This window comes from Notolabrus celidotus, chromosome 21 (genome assembly GCF_009762535.1).
Source record: "Notolabrus celidotus isolate fNotCel1 chromosome 21, fNotCel1.pri, whole genome shotgun sequence".
Lineage (NCBI taxonomy): Eukaryota > Metazoa > Chordata > Actinopteri > Labriformes > Labridae > Notolabrus > Notolabrus celidotus.
In genome coordinates, this window is record NC_048292.1 from 27,050,771 (window position 1) to 27,065,903 (window position 15,133).

Genomic DNA, 15,133 nt, shown 5'->3' on the forward strand with positions numbered 1-15,133 from the left:
TAAACCGTTTTATCATATAAAATGTGAAAACCTTTCTTTTAAAAAATAATGTAGGAAGTCTTCAAAAGTATGAAAACGGGTGGTTCTCAATCACTTTTTGCAGTAACCAGGCTGTTGGAATGGAATTTGATGGAATTTTGGAGCATCAAACTTTAAAAATGGTTGACATTATGTTACTGGCTCAGGCTTGGACCAGTTCTTAGTTATGCTGCTATAGGCTTAGAATGTAGGAGGAACTGGCACCCTGACACACTGGGATCCTATCTATACCCCCCTCTATATCCCATCCTGTATATGAAATCTGGTTAATTCACAAGTTAACTTCACCAGAAACCTTAAAGTTGTGAGACAGTCATGATGCTTTGGGGCTTATTTGAAACAAGGCCAAGAGCAGCACATAATATCCTAACCAAACCAAGGAAACAAAAGAGGACTGACAGACAAAAGCCAGATTCACATATCTTTGAATGTTAGACCAAAACTAGCACACCCAAAAATCTAAAGTGTCTAGCACCCAAGTTCAATAATAAAGCTGCAAGGGTGATTAACGGGCCCTCGCCCACCTGCAACCACCGCCTATGTGCACCATCGCCTGATGTTCACCACTGCCTGATGTTCACCACTGCCTGATGTGCACCAGGTGTTGCTGTGCTGCATTTATGAGGCCTAGGCTGAAACTGTGAGCATACACATGCAGTTATCAGCATAGTGTACATTGCAGTACTGCCTGTCACCAGTAGGTGCTGCTGTGACTTTAATTGTGTTCTGAAGGATTGTTCATCACAGATCATTATAGAAAGAGTTATGATCACAAGCATGTTAAAAACATTTTCTGAGAGTAATTACCGCTTATTTCCATTAGGTGGCGCTATTCATATGACCAGCATGTGTATATAGATGAGTTCAGGATGGGACCATGATAAAACATGTCAAATTCTGAAAAGATCGGATATTGTATGTAAAGGGTCAGTACCATGTATTTCCTGTGGGTGGAGCTATGGCTGTAGTAGATACATGAGTCCAAAGATGTGTTGAGGGATGGACCCTGATCATGAGTGTGAAATTCCAAACAGATTGAACACTGTATGAAGGAGCTATAAGTATTTCCTGTTTCATGGCGAGACATCAAAGTTGGAGTCTGACCTGTGATGCTTCATGGAGGTGTGAAGGATGTTTCTGCGCACATTTGAAATAAATACACTCAAAAGAGGAGGAGCTGTACACCACAAAGTAAGACGTTACTGACCTCCAACTTTGACTCCAACTTTGTCTGTCACGCCCACATCCATTGACATCCAGACTTTCTTTTGTTAACTTTGACCGGTCAATGTGTTTACTACAGAATGTGCGTGGTTTGGACTTGATCGGAGAAAAGGCCCAGGGCAAGATCTCTTTTTCGTACCCTTGCGAATTCGGGTGAAAAACTGAAACAAAAAAAAGATGGCCAACTTCCTGTTTGGATTTCACCACGACGTTAAGAGGCTTTGTTGTAGGACTTGGCTTGATAGCAATGTGAAAAAACTTCATTCATGTATGTTGAACCGTCCTGAGGGGCTGGCCCTTTGAAATTTGAAAAATGAAGGGGGCGCAATTTAGCCATTTTTGGGAATTTTTTCATGGGACCGCCAAAATATCAAAATTTTGCCGGGCCTGATGCATGTGCAACTTTTGGGGAGTTTTTGGACACCTTGAAGGCTCAAAAAGGCAATTTACTTTGAGAGTAGAAAGAAAGAAAGAAAGAAAGAAAGAAAGAAAGAAAGAAAGAGCGAGCAACAGGCTTCCAATAGGGCCTTCGCCGACCTTGACGGTGCTCGGGCCCTAACTATGTTACCTCTGCATAGCTGTGGTAAGCTCTAACAATAAAACTAGTCCAGTAGAGTAGACTGTACTACAAGCAGGGAAAGTACTAAATAAGGCCCCAGGGGGAAAAGCACCCCTGAGGACTAGGCTAGAGGTCAGAGGTTACCTCCTTCTTATTGAGCTCCAGCCAGGCAGTATAGAGCGGGAGCCGAAGAGCCCCAGTGGAGTCCATCAGACTCCCCCCTTCCTGGGAGAGAAACACCGTGAGAGAGAGACACTACATTAGACCTGAAGCCCACAACCAAGCCAAGTCACTCCCTGTGTTTGCTGGATGTTTGTGCATGGTCTTGTGATAGTCTGATTACTTAAGTTTATGTGATTTTCCCTGTTTAAGAAACCGGCTGCATTAGGAGTGCACAAGTTTTCATCTAACATTCTTAGTGCTCTGTTCAGTATTTGCTTTGTACATTTCTATGGATGTTTGTAGATGTGTGTCTTTATGTGCAAACAAGTGTGCTTCTCTCTTCAAACGCATGTACACAATTTACAGCAACAGAGACATTCAGATCTGTGTTGCATGTATACTACATATGCTCGTACGGATGAATGAATGCTGGAGTTTTGTGGAAGTATTCAGGTATGGTACCAATTTGCCATAAATCACAACATCTAAAGTAAAACATACTTGTCTTTGTCCACATTTCAGAAATATCTCTCTAACCACCTCAAACAGTACACTGCAAGACAGCTCTGGCAGATTTATATCCCACTGGGAAATACCATGTGGATAGCAGGTGAGATTGTATTGAAAGCCAAAAACTTGCTTTAATATTTTATCAAAAGTTGTGCAATGCAGCGAAAAAAAGGGATTGGAGACATGTTTGTACAGCCATAGATAACGATGTGATTGTTATAAGGATGAGTAACTGGAAGTAGTAAAGAAACCAATAAACTGTCTCATCATATATTTATGTTTACTTGGTTAAAATAGCTACAGAAACTATATTTAGCAGTTTAGTTACACTATGCTCCCAACATGCAGGCCTGCTCATCGCACCTAAAGTCTCTAAAAGTAGTATGGGAGGTAGAGCCTACAGTTATCAGGCCCCTCTCCTTTGGAATCATCTACCAGTCAGGGTCCGGGAGGCAGACACCCTCTCTACTTTTAAGAGTAGGCTTCAAACTTTCCTTTTTGATAAAGCTTATAGTTAGAGCTGGATCAGGCTTGGACCAGCTCTTAGTTATGCTGCTATAGGCTTAGACTGCCATGGGAACTGGTGCACTGACACACTGGGATCCTATCTCCCCAACCCCATCACTTACTTTAACTCTCCCTATCCCACTAACCACAGACCTTTCTGGAGTCCCTGAGCTCCCTTGTCTCGTAGGTTCTTCTGAGTCGCTGCTGTAGACGACCTCCTGCTGTGGACGTTCCAGACTCCAGCAGTAACAGCTACTACTACTATCTGTCTCATCCCTATCATATCTCTCTCTCTCTCTCTCTCTCTCTCTCTCTCTCTCTCTCTCTCTCTCTCTCTCTCTCTCTCTCAGACCCAACTTGGTCGAGGCAGATGACTGTCTAACATGAGTCTGGTCCTGCTCGAGGTTTCTGCCTGTTAAAGGAAGTTTTTCCTCGCCGCTGTCACTAGCTCAATACTGAGAGGTGTAATGCTCATAGTGGATTAAGATGAGATAAGATTGAGTCCTGTCAGTTAGAGGGGACTGGATCTTATCCTGTCTTGGTGTTGGGTCTTTGTTCATAATTTAACATAGAGTGGTCTAGACCTGCTCTGTTTGTAAAAGAGTCTTGAGATTACTTTTGTTGTGATTTGGCGCTATACAAATAAAGATTGATTGATTTTGAATGATTGCACTAGGAGTATTTGTTCTTTTGGAAATACAATGTGTGTATTGGAGTGTGATGATAACCTCAACTGTTAGAGGTGCAGAGATACCATTGTCAAGAAGAACAAAGAACAACGAGGCCTCTTCCTCCCAAAACATATCCTGCTGCAGAAAGCACAGTCTGGTGCTTCACTTCCAAAAATAAATAGTTAACCTTTCTAAAAAGTACTTAGAAAAGAAAATACATGAACCTCATGTATATACAAACACAAAGGACAACGAGACAACTGCATGGCGTGTATTTGTCTTTGTGTTGCCATGACACCGTCACAATTCTAATAAAGCATGTGTCTGTCCCTTTCAGTCTTAGAGGCCACCCAGAAAACCACATGTGGCTCTGACTACTGGCAATAAAATTCAACACAAGGATGACCCCAAAACCACTTAAAGGCAGTGCATTTATTTTAAGAGCTATCATCTAGTAAAACGATTCACATGTTTATGTGTGTTTAACGATCTGCTTATCATGGAAACCCGATAAAACCTGAAACATCCACAGAGGAAAGAACACTAAGACCTGAGAGAAACACAAGCACTATCCTCTCCTCTCCTCTCCTTAGGATCAATGTGTAAATAGTATATGGATATTATAGAATCTGTCAGTTTGGTCACTTTTTAAAACTCGTCAAAATCAAGTTTTTAACACTTTTGATGATAAAACGTATTAAAAGAACATTGAAAAAAGGTATATCCTTATTCTAATCAATAAGAGCAGAACTGGCCTGCCTGCTCACCTGATCTCAACCTGACTGAGAACTTGTGGCCAATACTGAAGAAGATAATTTACAGTGATGGTGAGAAATACAGCTCAAAGAGCCTCTTTGGAAAGCCATACAAGGTACAGCTCACAGAGTCAGCAGAGAAGTCATCAGAAACTAAATCAGTTTACAGTGACCTCTGACCCTCACTGAAAGAAAAGGAGGTTATATTGGACATCTGAGAAACACTTTAACAGTTTTATTTTGTATACAGATCTAAAGAAAACTGTTTTTTTTTTTTGAAGTTTGAATACATTTGTAGTAAATATTATTATTTTCAATCAATAGAACATTAAAAATGGTGCCTAGTTTTTAAAGGTGACATATCACGCTTTTTTCATCAATATATATTGGTCTAAGAGGTCCCCAAAACATGTATTTAAGTTTATGCTCAAAAAAACACTTTGAAATCAGATTTTGGTCATGCCTGAAAAACCCTCTTCTTCAGTCCTCCTCAGAACACTCTGTTTTCCCTCTGACCACGCCCCCTCAGGAAGTGGGTGTGGCCTCGGCTGTGCCAGCACGTTGATCTAATGTTTACATGTTGGCTGAATATACACGGCCTGCTCACAGACCCGCGTTACTTCAACCCTCTGAATCTGATCCAGAATCTGATCCTGACTGAGAGGCGCCTGCAGCAGGAACTTTCTGAAGCATTGGTCACAGATTTAGTGTTTCTTGTTGTTTTATTTATCAGTATGTAGACGTGTGTCTTGGTACACAGCTACCAACATGTAGCTATGTGGCTATGCTAACTAGCGCTAGCACTAATCCATGATAAATAAAAATCATCCACTAGATCTTCAAATCTGCAGACGTAGGGAGTAAACCCGACCTCTGCCAGAAAGGCAGCAGGACCTTTCTGAAGGATTAGTCACAGATTTAGTGTTTCTTGTTGTTTTATTTGTCAGTATGTCGACGTGTGTCTTGGTGCACAGCTACAGCTACAACATGTAGCTATGTGGCTATGCTAACTAGCGCTAGCACTTATCCATGATACATAAAAATCATCCACTAGATCTTCAAATCTGCAGACGTGGGGAGTAAAACCGACCTCTGTGTTTATTAAGACAGCCTACAACTAGCATGCCTCCCTCCTAAGCTCCTTGTTAGCACACATGTGTGCAGGGAATGAAAAACAGGGGAGGGGTTGAGTTGTATTTTATACAGTCTATGGGCTGAACAAGCTCCGAGCTCTGACTCTGTGACAGACCGGATATTGTTGTTACGTAACAAAAACACGGAAGTCTGAAACGGCTCGTTTCACACACATTTACAGAAAGGTGGAGAAATCAGAACAGGGGCAGAATGGATTTTTTTCATTCTCGGGGGGTTTGTAGACATGCCAGGGACACATATTTCAGGTAGAGAACCATTAAAAAGTCCATTTTGCATGATATGTCACCTTTAATTTTCACAAGTTATATGCTCTTATCACCAACTTGCATAATAATTTGTCACGCCCATTTCTGCAGATCCTGCATTTATTTAGAAATACAGCTGAAAAGCATCATTTTAACCACACAGTTGAAGGAATATATTCACTATCTGACTTCCTAACAAATTTGAAAACGACTGTAAGCATAGTTTTTAAAATATTCACAAAAATGCAACACGGCGTATAATAACCTTGATATATACACACACATATATATACAGACATATATAAACACATACATAAAGCACTTCCAGTAATGCTGTGAAGTCATTTGCACTTATGTCATGATGATTAAAGTCCTGCTTTATAAACAACACCAGAGTTAGAGTGTGTGAGGAACAGCAGAGCAGACTCAACTTATTCGCTGGTGCTATGAGCCAGGCCAGCAAAACTTGAATGCTGTGTGTGCACTCTGTAGATATAATGGTCAATATTTAACATTCTGACACTCTTAACCTTAGCCACTCAGAGGGTTACACTGCAAATACTGTTAATTATAAGACTTTATTCAAAATAAAATAGAATAAATCAAGGTTTGGGACAACTACTTTATCATGAAATAATCCTTGCAGGTGGCTTAACAGCTCAGGATACAACTGATATCCTGCCAAGTGTCCAGCCTTATTACATCATTTGTACTAACAGAAGACTTTACTTCCTGTGGTAAGCACACATTAAAGCCAGGCCAAATTCTCTTTGTGCTTCAAAAGTGCACGTGATTCTTTTGTGGGAGTATTTCAGTGTTTGCTGTTAAAAATTGGCTTACTTGTCACAGTCAATTTCTCTTGACACTTCACAGCATGGCATTTCAAAAATGTTTTTATCGTTTTACCAGTGTTGTGCAACTTCTCACACCAGTAGACACACACACATTGAAAAAGCACACCCACTTATCCCAACGCACACGCACACACAACCACCCAGAGTAGCCTCCTTTTTGCTTGACCTCCTCATGATACAAACATTGGCACAAACAGCTTCCCAACCGACCCAGATCATTGCAACAATGGCAAGTCCATGTTTGTTGTCATGCCAACCCTCCCCCAACCTTTCACCTCTGTTTTTAAGAAGAGGCACCCAACTCTTCTGACGATAGCTGCAGTTAAAAAGAGGTACTCGGTCAAACCCTCCACAACCTCAGCTGCCTCATTATCTGACCCAATAAATCAGCAGCCATGCGTGCATGTGAGCTTTGAGTGCGCCGTTAAGACCGTTAAAAACCAACTGGGGCTCACTGCCCCACTTGGGTAGAACTGGGTGAGAAGATCCTGCACTACTTGAATTGGCATTTTGTGAATCTTGAGTATTAATCAGTTGGTCTTTACAGTTTTTATGCAAATATAAGAATCGAACTGTATTCTATTTATCTGTTTGCATTTAAAAATGTATCTTAAAACTTAACGAATGTATAAAAAGGTTGGCTTGTCAATACCTTAAGTGCCATTTGACCAAAACAACAAAAAACTGAGTCACAGCCATCAGAGGTTCTGATCTAACATTTAAAGTGCTAAAGTATATACATTGCTCATATTTAGATATGCATTCATGATGAAATTAGCTCTCTGAGATAGAATGCAACTATTGATAACAGGATTTGTGTTGATCTATAGAAACCTAATCAACTGTTCATTGTTGAGGACACAATATAAAAGGCACTTATAAATCTATTGTATACAGTTGTATTAAAATCTTGAGAATCCCAATACAATTATTTAAAAATGAATAAAAGAAACAATGTAAAGAAAAAAGAAAGAAAAAACAGAATTTATAAATAAAAAAGTAAAAAAAGTAAAAGATAATAATTTAAAAAAAGAATGCAACTAATGCAAGGATAATGATATTCCAGAATATGCTTACCTTACTTAAATATTTGGTCTTCAAAAGAATGGGTATCATTTGTTTATGTGAATTGAGGTATTTGAGTTATTTTCTTTAAAATGAAACTTAAAATCTCTCATGGCCACAGTCAAAAGAAGCATTAAAGCTGGGGTTGGTAATCAGATTTAGATCCACTTTTTGTTGTACTGGTTAAAATGATCTTTATGTCCTGATGGTAATCAATACATAATGTGTTCCTAAAAAAGAGTGAAGAAAAGCTGCTATCTACAGCCGGAGTAAACCTGAGAAAACACCAACCAATCACCGATTTTGGGTGCCAAAATTTTAAACCATTGAAATCCCGTCCTGCTGTTCTGCCCTCCTCCTGCAGAGCGTACATTTCCCCAGCGTGCACTCTGAGTCCCCGTCTCCAGCCTCTGCTTCCCCTGACTCTACTGACTGCCCCTCTCGCTCGACCTCAGGCCTGTCCCCTCTGACCTGATGAGGTGCTTTGCTCAGGACTGTAGTCCGGATCAGAGTCTAAAAAGCTCTCACCACGGGGCTCTGACAAGCAAAAGAATGAATGACGTTTAGTAAGTCCTACAGAAATGTAGATGTATTGTAGCGTCAGTCCGGACGCTGTAGTGATGACGAGCCGATTCTTGAACACGTTGATCTTTACTAACCGGTCACTGTCGGCCGTGATCACGCCAACCAACAAAACAACAATCAATGTTTGAATGAATGAAGAACTTCTCCTCTTGTCTCTCCTCTCTCCTGCTCACACACTCTACACCTCTCCTGATGCCTTCACTGACTGTCCACACTGTAGGAATTAAGAACATCTACCCTGAACAGGTTTAACAAACAGTAGAGCTGTTACAGTATTATATATGTGTTATAACTTTTCTCCTGATATCGTGTCACCATGACAACTGGATAATGCTAGCATGACAGTTGTAAGTACTAACAGCAGCCATGTTTATTTGTGTTTTTAACTTTCACTATGAGAATGTTTTGGTGAGGACCAGTTTTGAATCAGTCACCATCATATGGTCGTGAATCAGCGGCGCTCGAACATGTGAGCGAGGGGGGGCGTCGTTTTGGAGGAGCTCTGAGGGAGGAGGGGAGGGGTTAGACTCAAATTCAAATTCATGCTAGTTTTCCGAGACTACCAACCCCAGCTTTAAGGCAGTCCACCTAAAAAGGTCTGAAAAGTCGGAAAGTCTGTCAGTATGGAAAGGTCCAGATTTTCCTTTTTATTCAACTAATTACAATAACAGTATAAATTGAAAAGGCGTCTAAAAAAACGACACTCAGAGTTTGAACAAGCGAAAAGAAAACAGATCATATAACCCCTCTTCTGTAAAAATTCTACACTGGTGACCAGATTCTTTTAGAATAGATTTTAAAGAACCTTTACTTGTTTGTAAAGCTCTTAACAGCCTTCCTCCTCCATACAGTCCCCTGGTGTTTTCTCAGGTTTACTCCGGCTGTAGATAGCAGCTTTTTTTCACTCCTTTTTAAGAACACAGTATGTATTGATTACCATCAGGACATAAAGATAATTTAACCAGTATAACAAAAAGTGGATCTAAATCTGACTACCAACCCCAGCTTCAAATGAAAACTGGACCACCTTGCAGCTGATCTTTAAACAGAATACAGAGAATCAGAAACCCTTTGGACCAAAATCTCTTCACAGGGAATATCTTAAACTCCCAAAATGCTTACATAAACTGTATGAAAAGATTGTCTTTGTTCATCAGTGCACATGCATGAGTGTGTATGACATGAATCTAGATTACATCACAGTTAGGCTATTTGGCTCTTCTCTCAGGTCTCTCTGTGCAATGCAAGCAATGCAACCTATAGACAAACGTGTGCTCTTTCGTGCAAGGCAAACTTTTGTGTGCCTTTGGTCATACCCATACATTCACATGTCAAAACATCTCATCTATTGTGAGAACATTACTGCTCTCTGCTATGTACATTTCCACTAATCCCTCCAGCAACTGACGTATGGGATTAAATTACCATCCATCAATCCAGCTTCTGATCATTCAACACACGGTGAAAAGACGATACTTTGTCAGGGTTACAGTTATCCTCGGGCTAATTCAATGGAATGTGTCACCTGCTCTGCAAATCACTGGACTCTAGTAAGACTGACATTGTAGGGACACAAACATCCCCCACTCTACATGGTTTCAACACTCCAAAGAGGGGTGTATTACACATGTGTGTGTGTGCACATACTTCTTGTCATTGCATGTAGCAGCAAAGAAAAAAGACAAGAACAAAGCAGCAAATCTGTACCAATATGGGAATGAATCTGACAGTTTTTGTGGAGATATCCTACAATACAACATTTCAAACAACCTAACACACAAAACAAAAAATATAGAAATCTTCAGGGCCTGATGTGTGATAGTTACTAGCCTTACAGCAGCTTACACACTAGAAACAGACACAGTTGTGACCTTTCAACTAAAGCCTGGTTCATACTTTTGCATTAACCCTACGCAGCAGTGGCCGACATGGGTGTGAGCACCACATACTTAGACATCGATGTGTCCGCAGCAGCAGTACTCTGCCGAAACGCTTGAGGGCAGTGTGGTCTCTGTGATAGGCGGGTCGAAATGAACAGACGAAATATGGCCGATGTGCAGCTATTCCAGAAGTGCTGTAAATGCAAGAAATACGATGCCGTCCAGTGACCAATCACAGGGCTTGTGATCGATGCATCGTGGTTGCATTTTTGAGGAGTTGCATGTTGGCTTTGTGCGTAGGCATCTGCGTAGGTATCAGGGGAACGCAGACCTACGCCGTAGGCCACGCCGTCAATTTGATGCAGAAGTATGAACCAGATATCACTAGATACTGATAAAGGTAAAGACATAGGGTGGGGAGTGTGGGTTGGGTGGACGGGTTTTATACGGGGGGATGGCAGATTGTGGTGCAGTAGTGCGCTAGGATGCGTGGGACCCCTGATAATTGGGGAACCACACACACAAATTCTTGACATGCAGAATAAAAACAAATGTTTTCAGGAAGCTAAGAAAAGTGTTCAAACAAGATTTCCCAAAGGTGGCATTACTGGGTGTAACACCACAGGGAATTGAAGGAAGAGGCAAAAAGTACATTCTACAAATACTGTTGACATCAGTGGTCAAATGCATCACGGTTAAGTGGTTAAAACCTGAGCCCCCGTCACTCAGTTTATGGACTGAGAAGGTTTCTGAAATACATCTGATGGAAAAGATAACAGACTCTGTGAGACTGCAGAGGGATGTTTGTTGGAAGGTGGAGCCCCTGCCTTGATTGTGTTGGGGAAGTAAAGTGCTCTTTTTAGTTTCTTTTATTTATTCACTTCTTTTTATTTTTATTTTTATTTTTCTCTTCCTTCGTTTTTCTATTATCTCTCTCTCTATATATATATACAGTTGTTCTCATAAGTTTACATACCCTGGCAGAATTTGTGTTTTTTTTTGGGCCATTTTTCAGAGAATATGAAAGATAAGAGAAAAACTTTTTTTTCACTCATGGTTAGTGGTTGGGTTAAGCAAATTTTTTATCAAACAACTGTGTTTACTCTTTTATATCATAAAGACAACAGAAACTACCCAAGAAACCATAAATTCTGCCAGGGTATGTAAACTTATGAGCACGACTGTATGTATTATTTACTCTTATTTGTTACTTCATTCATTTAAAGTTTTGTCTTTTGTGTTTTGTTTATTGTTATTTTATATTTCATGAAACCATATAGCAACATATACAGTAAAGATGTATAAATGAATGTTAAGTTGCCTAAACCAAAATAAAAACTAAGTTTAAAAAAAAAAAAGAAAAGGCAATATTTATAGCAAAAGAAGACATGTTTACAGCCAGGTACAAAATAATGGTTTAGGTCTGAGTAGCTCATTTCTCTATTGGCACACACTGTACAGGGGTTTATTTTTTATAACTGGTTATTTCTGAAGATATTATGATTACAACTTTTGACTAAATAAGGGCGTGCCTGACTTGACTGACAGGCGGGAACCCTATAGCTGTTAGCAAAGGGGCTAAACAGCTAGCACCTTTCATACTTGCTTAATATATTGTCATTTCCACTATGGTAGACAAATGGCCGAAAAACCTTGCATGCAGCTGAAAAACTGTAATTTAATTTAAAGGTAAAGGTAACTTTAGGATATACAGTACATGTTGTCGAAGGTGTTAGGTATTGTTATATTATTTCCTGTCTGGTTAAATAATATAAGAAGAATGACTACAGGCTCTGGAAGTTTGTTGGAAATTAACACCAACACCTGACTGCATTGTAAGCCCTTCTAATATAATATTACAACTACAGTGGATACATGAGCTAGGTTGTGAAATAACCACCGTCTATTTCCTGGAATTGCACATAGAAATAGCAATAAGACTATCGTGGGAATGTCTGATCAAACTATTTTAGACACTCTGACTGAGACAAGCTAAGATGTCCTGTGGTAAAGGAGAATAGTATGATATTCAATTAAAATCATACTGTTACAAAAGTGCTGAACTTGTTAATCCCTTAAAGGCCCTGATTGTAACACCATATGTCAGTGTACAAGGGTAAGAAGAAAAGTGGGAATGTATGAGTTAATGATGTCAGACAAACTTTCTAATAATAAGATGTGAATTTGCTGTCAAGTTCAATTGGCTTTATTTTAACGATCAGTTTATTCACTAAACTTCCAGATACAAGTTTTTAACTTATCATCTCCCCAAACTGGTTAACTTTGATCTCACTAGGCTGTGAACCTTATGAAACAATGCAATGATCCATTACATTTATTTTAAATTACAAACCCTACAATGTTAGCTTTTAATGGTTAGTATCTGGTTAGTATTGGTTGAGGCAGACGGCTGTCTAACATGAGTCTGGTTCTGCTCGAGGTTTCTGCCTGTTAAAGGAAGTTTGTCCTCTCTGCCTTAACTAGCTAAATACTACAAGGTGTAATGCTCATGATGGATTAAGATGAGATAAGGTTGAGTCCTGTCAGTAAGAGGGGACTGGATCGTATCTAGTATTGATGTTGGGTCTTTGTTAATAATAGAACATAGAGTGGTCTAAACCTGCTCTGTTTGTAAAAGCGTCTTGAGATAACATTTGTTGTGATTTGGCGCTATACAAATAAAGATTGATTGATTGATTGATTGATATCTCACGTGTCACTGATCCCCCATCTTTCTTTTCTGGTGATAAGAAAGACCTATTAGGCAAAGGAGCAGAGGAGATGAGATGATTGAATTCCTTACCATGTTGTAGTAATGGAGCTGGATAGAGTGCCACTGGCCGTCACTGACCCCACCTGGTATGTAGGGAGAGACTGTGGTCTTGGTTTCTCCTGGATCGTGAAGGAAAGAAGAAAGAGAGAGGAAGGGTTGAGAATATCAGACGGAGGGAGGCGTGAGGGTAGGAGAACATGGGGTAAAAGGGAGAAAAGACAGCATGAGAAAAGAGTGACATTAACAGATTGTTATTACCCGGCTTTCTTACTGATCTTCAAGTTATGAGATGCTCAAATCTGATTGGTCAAAACCCCTTGACAGCGGTTATCTTTCATTGATATGAGCAACACCAGAGGAAACTGATCACACATCATGTCAAATCAATCCGTGGGAAAAGAGTTCCAGCACATCAAAACAATGTGGCTAAAACGCTAGTATCGGTTAGCATGCTAATGCGGCTGGCTAAACAACATGGATATCCACACCTTGGATCCTGTCAAGCATTCCTAACAACGAGTGGAGCAGGTGACAGCAACTTTGAGTTACCGATCGCTACAAACAAACTTAAATCATAAGTGGCAGTGATGATAATAGCACTTTTCATAGTTGTGAAATTTGCCTCGTTTATTAAGAAGGAGAGCTGAATGAGGATTTTTATATATATATATATATCTTTTGTAACAGAACAAAAACAAACAATACACAAAAATAGAAAAGCAGGGGCGCTGGCGGCCTAGTGGTCTAAGCGCCCCACGTTTAGAGGCTCCGGTCCTCGTCACAGAGGACGCCGGTTCAACTACCGGAAAAAAAAAAATAATAGAAAAGCAAAGCCCCTCCGCCTCCATCAACCATCAAACCAGTTCCTGCCCACCCCTAAATCAGTAAATGGAAGACAAAAAAGATATTAAACAGAAGGGAGAGTCAGCCACTCAACATATCATCGAACATTTGTCAACTAACAGATTTGATCTGGCCGTAAACCAGGAAGGAAAAACCAAGAGTTGTTTTAAAATAAACAGACAAAGAAAAAGAGTGACATTTTTCAGACAAAAATCAAGACACTTTGCAAACGCCAAGAAGGACCTGAGTGATCATGGCATACATACACATGCATATATACACACATATATATTTAGGGCTCTATGAAATCTGTTTTATTTTTTTCAAAATTCAATTTTTTCCTTTTTGATTTTTCAGAATTCTGTTTTTTTACCCTTTACATTTATTTTCTACATTTATTATTGGGGCCGCAGTAGTTCAGTCCATAGGGACTTGGCTTGGGAACCGAAGGGTCGCCGGTTCGAGTCCCAGTATGGACAAAGTTTGACAAGTGGACTGGTGGCTGGAGAGGTGCTGGTTCACTTGCCTGGGCACTGCGGAGGTGCCCTTGAGCAAGGCACCAAATCTCTGGGTGCGCTGGTTGACGGCAGCATCCTCACTCTGACATCTCTCCCTAAGTATGTTCACTGCATGTGTGTGCATTTATATGTATATACCAAAAAAACTGCATGTGTAGCATGTCCAAAAATAGCATGAGTGATAAAATTGTATTTCCCCCCTGGGGATCAATAAAGTACCTTTCTTTCTTCTTCTTATTTTACCACCATAGTGTGTGCTTTTTGTGTCAGTGAATAAAATGTCTGTTAATGAAATGCAAAAATCCTTACATTTATTAGTATGTCAGTCAACAGTATGTTGGCAGAATGTTTAAAAAAGCATGTCACCTGACACATAGGAGTCATTGGTGAACTGTTCAGCTCTATGTTTTGGAGTAAGAGATGAGTTTTGTAGTGTTTTTGCAGACTTAGCCGGTGTTTCTGGTGGACGCTTTGACATGTTGTTTATTTCGGGAGGGGGCAGGTGAGTGTTTGTGAGGAGATGCACGGGTGGTGCCATGAAAGAGTGGTCCCTGGAAACATTTCCCCAGACAAACGTTCCTTCTCCTCATGATGACAGCATTTCAGTCACATTATGTCAATTTCTGCAATATTCTGTGTTTAACAGTAGATTCTGTTTTTATTGGCCAATTCCATGATTCCCTCTGCGAATCTGTGAACGTGGAAATCATAGGGCCCTATATATATATATATTAGGGGTGCAACGATACACAAAAACACGGTTCGGTTCGGTTTGATAGGTTTTCGAT

The 15,133-nt window shown here is 40.1% G+C and overlaps 1 protein-coding gene across 1 annotated transcript in view; it reads right to left on the bottom strand.

Moving 5' to 3' along the window:
* Positions 1-15,133, bottom strand: part of celsr1a (cadherin EGF LAG seven-pass G-type receptor 1a) — a 145,888-nt gene that overhangs the window by 53,347 nt on the left and 77,408 nt on the right. The window contains exon 6 of the mRNA XM_034674220.1: positions 13,015-13,103. Coding sequence (XP_034530111.1) covers positions 13,015-13,103 — 89 coding nt within the window. The remainder of the gene's footprint in view (positions 1-13,014; positions 13,104-15,133) is intronic.